This window comes from Macrobrachium nipponense, chromosome 9 (genome assembly GCF_015104395.2).
Source record: "Macrobrachium nipponense isolate FS-2020 chromosome 9, ASM1510439v2, whole genome shotgun sequence".
NCBI classification, from domain to species: Eukaryota; Metazoa; Arthropoda; class Malacostraca; order Decapoda; family Palaemonidae; genus Macrobrachium; species Macrobrachium nipponense.
In genome coordinates this window covers 55,896,535-55,904,034 of record NC_061110.1, presented here as the reverse complement: position 1 = coordinate 55,904,034, position 7,500 = coordinate 55,896,535, and the positions used below count along the sequence as shown (strand labels likewise).

The 7,500-nt window shown below is 36.3% G+C and overlaps 1 protein-coding gene across 6 annotated transcripts in view; it reads left to right on the top strand.

The window, feature by feature from the left end:
- Window positions 1-7,500, top strand: part of LOC135218361 (uncharacterized) — a 237,567-nt gene that overhangs the window by 139,597 nt on the left and 90,470 nt on the right. For all 6 annotated transcript variants that reach the window (XM_064254605.1, XM_064254606.1, XM_064254601.1 and 3 more), the window contains one exon: window positions 6,937-7,035. In XM_064254605.1, the coding sequence (XP_064110675.1) occupies window positions 6,937-7,035 (99 nt within the window). The remainder of the gene's footprint in view (window positions 1-6,936; window positions 7,036-7,500) is intronic.

The following is a 7,500-nucleotide window of genomic DNA, read 5'->3' as shown; positions in this document are numbered from 1 at the left end:
ACACAGCCTGAAACTCAACATTCAAAGAAAACTGGTTGAATTCATATTCCTCAAAGAACAGGTGATCTCTACAAATAAATTCATGAGTAACATTACATCTCAGATGGCTTAGATTATTTTGTAGGCCTATAAAACATTTTCCAACATACTGGCAGCTTAAACGCAGCCGAAATCTTCAACATTCAAATAAAACTTGTTTTAATTCATATTCCTACATTGAAATTGTTGTTCTGACTGTTGAGCTTATTAGGTCTACTGTCATAATGCTGCAGACATGGTTATGTTGACCAGTCCGAGGAGCATGTTAAGTGTGCTTTCATTGCTGGCACCGCTAATCTTATCACACCACACTTGAACTGAGCAACGTAAAGATAAAAAAAAATCATTCAAATCACACAAATTAAGAATTATACCAATGCATAAAAGGGATCATATCTATTAAACCATAAGGAAAATAAGGCCAGGATAGTGAAGTCCAAAACAAACTTTTCGACATTTCGAATGACATTACAAATGAAAAAAAAAAATAGCACTACTTGGCAACCTCACGTTGAGTCTGAGAATATAGACGATACAAAAAGAATCATGTCGCTTGAGATTTGAGCCCCACTGTACATACATTACAGTACTAAGTAGGCACTTATATCACTTATATAGCAAAGGTTTGATAGTATACCCTACCCAGTATGTTGGCCACTTTCTAAGGTTCGACTTACATCCATTCCGACTTACAACCAGTGGGTCGAACAAACTTGGTTGTAAGTAGGATAGTAACCAGTATATTATATATATATATATATATATATATATATATATATATATATATATATATATATATATATATATATATATATATATATATATATATTATATATATTATATATATATATACATATATATATGTATGTGTTTGTAATATATATATATATATATATATATATATATATATATATATATATATATATATATATATATATATATATATATATATGAAGATAAAAGGCCCATAAAACACTATTTTAACATTGCAACCATATATTTCAAGCACTTCTTTCTGTGCTCCTGATCACTGGTAAAATATGGACATAGGATGTCTTACAAGATGGCGACTCGTCCGGTGGTCGGATGTTCTGGGACACCTGCTTCAGCAGTGGCCTAAGGCTTAGTTCGTCGATGTCGTCCAATCTCCAATGTCCTCCTGACAGGTTCATATTGTTGGTTTGATTGATGATAGCAGATTCCAGCATTCTCATTTTGTACGGACAGCTACTTGTGAAAATCAGCTCTGCCCCACTCCAGTTAATAGTATGGCCTTTGTCCCTAATATGTAGGAAAATCCCCTTGTTCTCTGATGCATATCGCACTGATCTTCTGTGTTCTGCTAATCTTTGCGAGATGGATCTACCAGTTTCCCCAATGTAAATCTCATCACAATTGCTACATGGTATCTTGTAAACTCTGGCTTCTTCTCCTCTTTTATTTAGGTATACGTTAATGAGCGAACTCCTGATGGATTTGGGATAATGGAAAATAAAGGGATTATTTGATCTGAGGTGTTCCATGGCTTTTTGGATGTTTTCATTGTATGGAATTTTTATTTAATTGCCAAAGTCTATTTGTCTATTGCAAGTGGGACCTCTATAATATATTGTACTCACTTTATTTTTAGCCCTCTTGATAATGTATGGTGTGTAAAGTAGTTGCATTAGGTGTTGGCTGATCGTGTTGAATTCTTTTTCTACGTACCCATTTGAACATATTCTAAGCTCCCTGAGGAATAGGTTGCACCCGACTGTGATCTTCACGGATACATCATGGTAACATAGGAAATGAATATATGAAACGGCAAAAGTTGGTTTTCTGTATACTGTGAACGCATGTCTATTCTGCTGTCTTATAATTAGTATGTCTAGGAACAGCAATATCCTGTCCTTTTCCCATTCTGTTTTAAATTTTATAGTCAGAACTAACCAATTTATTTGATTGAAAAATTCACTGAAACCTCCCCAGCTATCATCCCAGTAAGTAAAAATATCATCTACGTATCTCAGGCAGACCATATTGTGGGGTTTGATGGAGGACAAAATTTCTGTTTCGAAAAATTCCATATATAGGTTAGCTAGAAGGGGGGATAGGGGACTGCCCATGCTATAACCAAATTTTTGTTTATAGAAATTACCATTGAAAGAGAACACGTTAGTTACACAGAGGTTGATTAGTTTTATTGTTTTGTCAATACCAAGAGGAAAATGTTCTTCATATGGTTGTAACTTCCTCTTTAGAAAGGACAACACGTTGGCGATCGGGACTTTGGGATGATAGCAGGGGAGATTTCAATGAATTTTTCAATATTTCAATTTTTCTATTTTTTTACGTTGGGGAAGGGTTATTACAGACTGTGAGTGGATGCACACTGGAGTTTTTGTTACTGCTTAATTAAGTTAGTAATGTGAGTCTCAAGTATAGATGCGCGTGTGCGAGTAGCAAAATCGCTCGCAGAAGCAATGAGGCAGGAGAGACTTGCCACATCTTTCTTACACATCTTTTTTTCTTCTTTCTCTCTCTCTCTCTCTCTCTCTCTCTCTCTCTCTCTCTCTCTCTCTCTCTCTCATCACCCCTGACCCTCTGACGGATCAAGTGATGGAATAGCCTTGACCGTGAGTGCTGTTATAGTGTTTTATCCCTGTAGAGTACTAGAAATATTTGTGTTCGGGGATTAGTATTTTTTTTTTTTTGGTTATTTGTGTGGGAACTTGAGGAATATTGTTGGTGTTCTGATGATATTGAGATCCATTCAAATCTTAAATACTGGAGGCTTCTTTAATTTAGACAAAATGGTTGGGAGGGGACAATGATGCTTCATAAAGTCACAACAATTGCATTGGGAGTCTGCCCATTTCAAGGCATTGTGGATGGCATTATTTCTCAACCATTGCAGATTTTTATTGAAGGAGTCGATCTTTTTTAAACGCCAGGGGATTAAAAGCATTGACCCATTCTCAGGTCCGGAAGCACATGTCTAAATGTCCTTCAGTTGATAGCACCTTTATTTTTTGAGCATGTAAAAGTTCAGACCATTTTTGGCAGTCTTGTCCATCTTAGAAATGTAGGGATGCAAGACCCAAACCTCAGAACTCTGGAAGTTTCAAATATGAAAGGGACCTAGAGATCAGCAAAGTTTTTGGAAACCCGATCATCACAAAAAGAGTACAGATCATATGTACGTGCCATTGTCCCAGTGTCCTCTGAAACCCTCGGCAGAAACCGTGTGTGATGTGCAAGCACATAAATATCTTGGGTTTTATAAGGATGCAGTTCACACTGGGTGTTTGGGTGTTAGTGAAACCATTTTTGGTGATAAAATGGGATGCGTTGGACAACAGACTTTTGTTAGGCCATCCTGCATGTAGAAGAAACAGGATATCAGTCCATACACGTATCAGTGGCATTGTCAGTTGGGATACCTGGTATTTTTATTCCATATGTGGATATACATGGAACGGACATGAAATAGGATATGAAGGGTAATACTGAGGTTAACATGGGTGATAATAATAGTGTTATTGATAATAATGGTGATATATTGATAATAATGATACTGATACTAACAATGGGATTATGGATGACCATATGGGGATACTTATACTAGTGATGTGGGAAGGTCTGGAGAACAAACTGATTGCCCACACTGACAATGCTATTTTCTAGCTGTTGTTCCTTCTCTGTGCCATAGGTCTGTGTTTGTGGAAACTTTAATTGAGATCTGGCATGTATTCATGTGTGGAGTAGTTTTCAGTGCGCAAAGCTTAATGCTTCAAAAACTCTATAAGTTTGATAGTCTGTTGATTTAGAACGCTTTTGCCTTTATATTCTGATTTACACTTATTTGATACAGTTTTAATTGCTAGTGACTCATTAAAGATTTTAGGTGTAACTTTTGACAAGAAATTGGCTTTTGTTAAGCAAATACAGTGGTACCTCGAGATACGGAATTAATCCGTTCCGAGGCGGCCTTCGTATCATGAGTTTTTCGTATCTTGGAACACATTTTACATGTAAAATGGCTAATCCGTTCCAAGCCCTCCAAAAACACCCCATTAAATTTCATAATAAAGCTAAATTGACCTATAAACAATGAAATACTACAATTTGGACCATTCAATACCTAAATTAAGAATAAAAATGCAAAACCTGTAAATAAAGTGTATATTAGTGTACAAGAAATATTATTACTGTAACGTAAAATGTGGAAGCTTACCTTTCGAGTGAGGCTATCTCCGAAAGTGGCGGCAGAGGAGGAGGAGGACAAACGGCAGATAACGTACGTACGTACACTTAACTTTACGAAAACACATAAAAAATTTAAGGAAAACTATAAAATTAAAATTTACGAAGCACATTAACAAAACTGTAACGCTTAACTTACAAAAATCTACAAATTAAATTTTGTTTTCTTTTTTTTATTTTTAATTTTTTTTAACTTTTTTTTTACTTTTACGTAGGCTTTTTTTTTTTTTTTTTTTTTTTTTTTTTTTTTTTTTTTTTTACAGAATTTCAACTTCATCACCACGTTCAACGTTCTGTTTTTCATCACTTGGTTCTTCCTTTTTGCTTTCAACTTTCTGTTTTTTATCACTTGGTTCTTCCTTTTTGCTTACTCCTGCTAATGCTGAAGGCCTCTTTAAAAAATAACGATCCAAGAAAGATTGCTTCTGCCTACTTTTCACAATGTTCCTGAAACGACTCAGGCAAACGTCATCGAACTGCGCAAGCATACGACCTGTGTGAGCCTTTTCTGGGTGTCTTTTTTTCGATAAACGATAAAGTAGCACAATGATATCACTAACACGAATTTACGTTAACCAACGAAATCGTATATGTGAACGAATGAATTCCGCATGCGTATGATAACTCTGGTGAGAAGCAATGGCTGAAGAAGAACGCTGCTACGTACTAGGATGTAGATGCATGATGGGAGGGATGCTGCCCAATAGGAGAGAAGGATCTCATGGCTTGGCTAGCATCAGGAACCAATGGGAGAGCAGGAGGATGGTGGCGAGTCTACTAGTACTAAGATGGTGGCGCGCGGCGCGAGTTTTAAAAATTGTTATCTGGGCGAATCTCGGACTTTCAGAAACCTTCATATCTTGAAAACTTTTCATATGTAGAGCAGTAAAATTTTTCGCATTGGCTTTCGTATCTCAAGTTTTTCGTAAGTTGAGCCTTTCGTATCTCGAGGTACTACTGTACATAATTGCTTCCCATTTCTTTAAAAAATTGGTATCTTGCAGGAATGTTTTCAAGTGTTTCTGAAGCATTTGATCTTTATCCTTGCCAATGAAGTCGCACCCACACTGCTGCTCTTATGAATAGCCACAGTGATTTTTATTAATACTAGAAGGAGAGCAATATCCATGTCAAGACTTCTTAGCCAGTATGTAAAGGGCTTCTTCCTAGGCCTTTGTCTGGCACTTCTGCTGGTTTAGAAAAAAGGAAGTTGAGGAGTAGAATAAGATGAGGGCAAGGTTCCTCCCTTCTTGACTTGTTATTACCACAAGTTTTCCCAAATTCTCTAAGGCCTACTAAGGACAGTGTTGAGGTAGGCCTCCCTGAATGGACAGAAGCAGCTGCCAAGACAAAGGCAGGCATTGAGCCTTGGTGTTGTCAGCACAGCATAGGCCAGAGAGGCAGGAATGGAAAAGGGGTTGATGGAAGTAGTACCAGAAAGGGCCATTGCACTACTCAATGTCTCATTCTATTTGTATGCATTGATCATCATCCAGCATGAGCATACTAACCTTGGAAACAGCATGGGGAGAATGGACAGACAGAATTGCATTGATAGAAGGATTTTGAGGTGTGATTTGTTGTTCTCAGATGACACCACTGAGTCCTTCTCTCATAAACATTACAATTTCATATCCTCTGTAAAATAAACACACAATTAGGGTGAGTATGTATTCTCAAGTGACATAAAGCATCCACATAATCTGTCATACTCTGAACACCTTTGCTGATCATAATTCTTGACAGGAGACGAATCTGTCACCAACATTTGCACAACAATCATGCACATTCCTAAATGACAAGCCAAAGCCTTCACTAGGTATTAGAAATTAAAGTTAAGGAAGTTGCTTCAACAACTGCAGCCATGTTCAAAATCCAGTAGCAATAGACATCTGAATAGCAGTGTGGCTGAAGAAAAAGTAACAGCAACAGTTGAGTGAGTGGATGGGTTACTCACCTCCACACTTCCTTATGAAGCTTTGTTACCAAGCTTCAATGTCAGACCAGCTTTGCTGAAGATAATGTTTGTATTCTTGTAGGAACAAATAATAATTAGGATATACCACTAAAGAGATAGCTAAAAATAAACATGGAGAGTAATTTATCAGAATAGAGTATCTATAGCAAATGGTGTAAAGTACTGCAAAAACATGTGGTTGGTCCAATGAACATTTATTTGCGGAAATAGTGAATACTGTAGGGTAAAGATAGTAAGACACTAGATGTTATAACAGGGAAACTGATGTATAAATGCAATAAGAAAATTATGATTAAAGAAAGTGAATGGAGCAGAAAATTATGAAAATTTAGCAAAATCAGGAGCAAGGTTGACAGAATGTTTAAAAATCTTGCCAGACACACCAGGACTGAGCTATTATTGTACCTACTTGATGGCTTGCCAAGTAAAGATCTTTTGGAATGTGTCAGAAGGATGGCCACAAGATTAAAATGTTTGAATTGATAGATTTGTATTAAAACAATTGTAATCAGGTCAGCTGCATTTCCCCCTTAGAGTCAGATGGAATAGGGCATTTTCTTGTATTTTATTAGATTTCTTGGATTCTTCAGCATAAATAGATTTGGATAGTTAGAAACTTCTCACTCTTTGAGTTGAAATTAGTATATTAATTTTTCTTATGTGTTTTACAGAGAGAACAAGGAATGCAGAATGTATTAGATGTGTTGCTTGGATGGTGTAAACAGCTTCGGTGTCTCACCCTGTACACTGACTACCTCGATTCACATTTGGTGAGAGTATAACCTTTTTATGCAATTGGAGTATTATTTTGGTTTTTATGTTATTATTTGATTAATTGATTATTATCAAGGGTAGTTGGTGTGAAATGCAGACCACTTAAAATCTGTTTAGACAGTAATTTGCTGTGGCCTGAGTGCAAACTAGATTTTCTGGTGTGCCCACATTTTTTCTCTATTTTATATCCCATTATTTGTTCATATTCACAGTTTTATATATAAATTACAATAGATTTTATAAAGAAATATGTAGATAGCAAGGAGAATCATTGAAAGCTTTTTTAGAATTGTTTCAAGTATTTGTGGATTTAAGCTATTGCCCCATGATTAGGGATACAACAAGGTACGTAAAACACAGATTCGCAATTACGTCTGCAGATCTCAGTAACTTGCTACACAGTGGAGATGAAGAAGGAGAGATGCATAGTACCCACAATTCCATCTTTGCAAGATGGGACT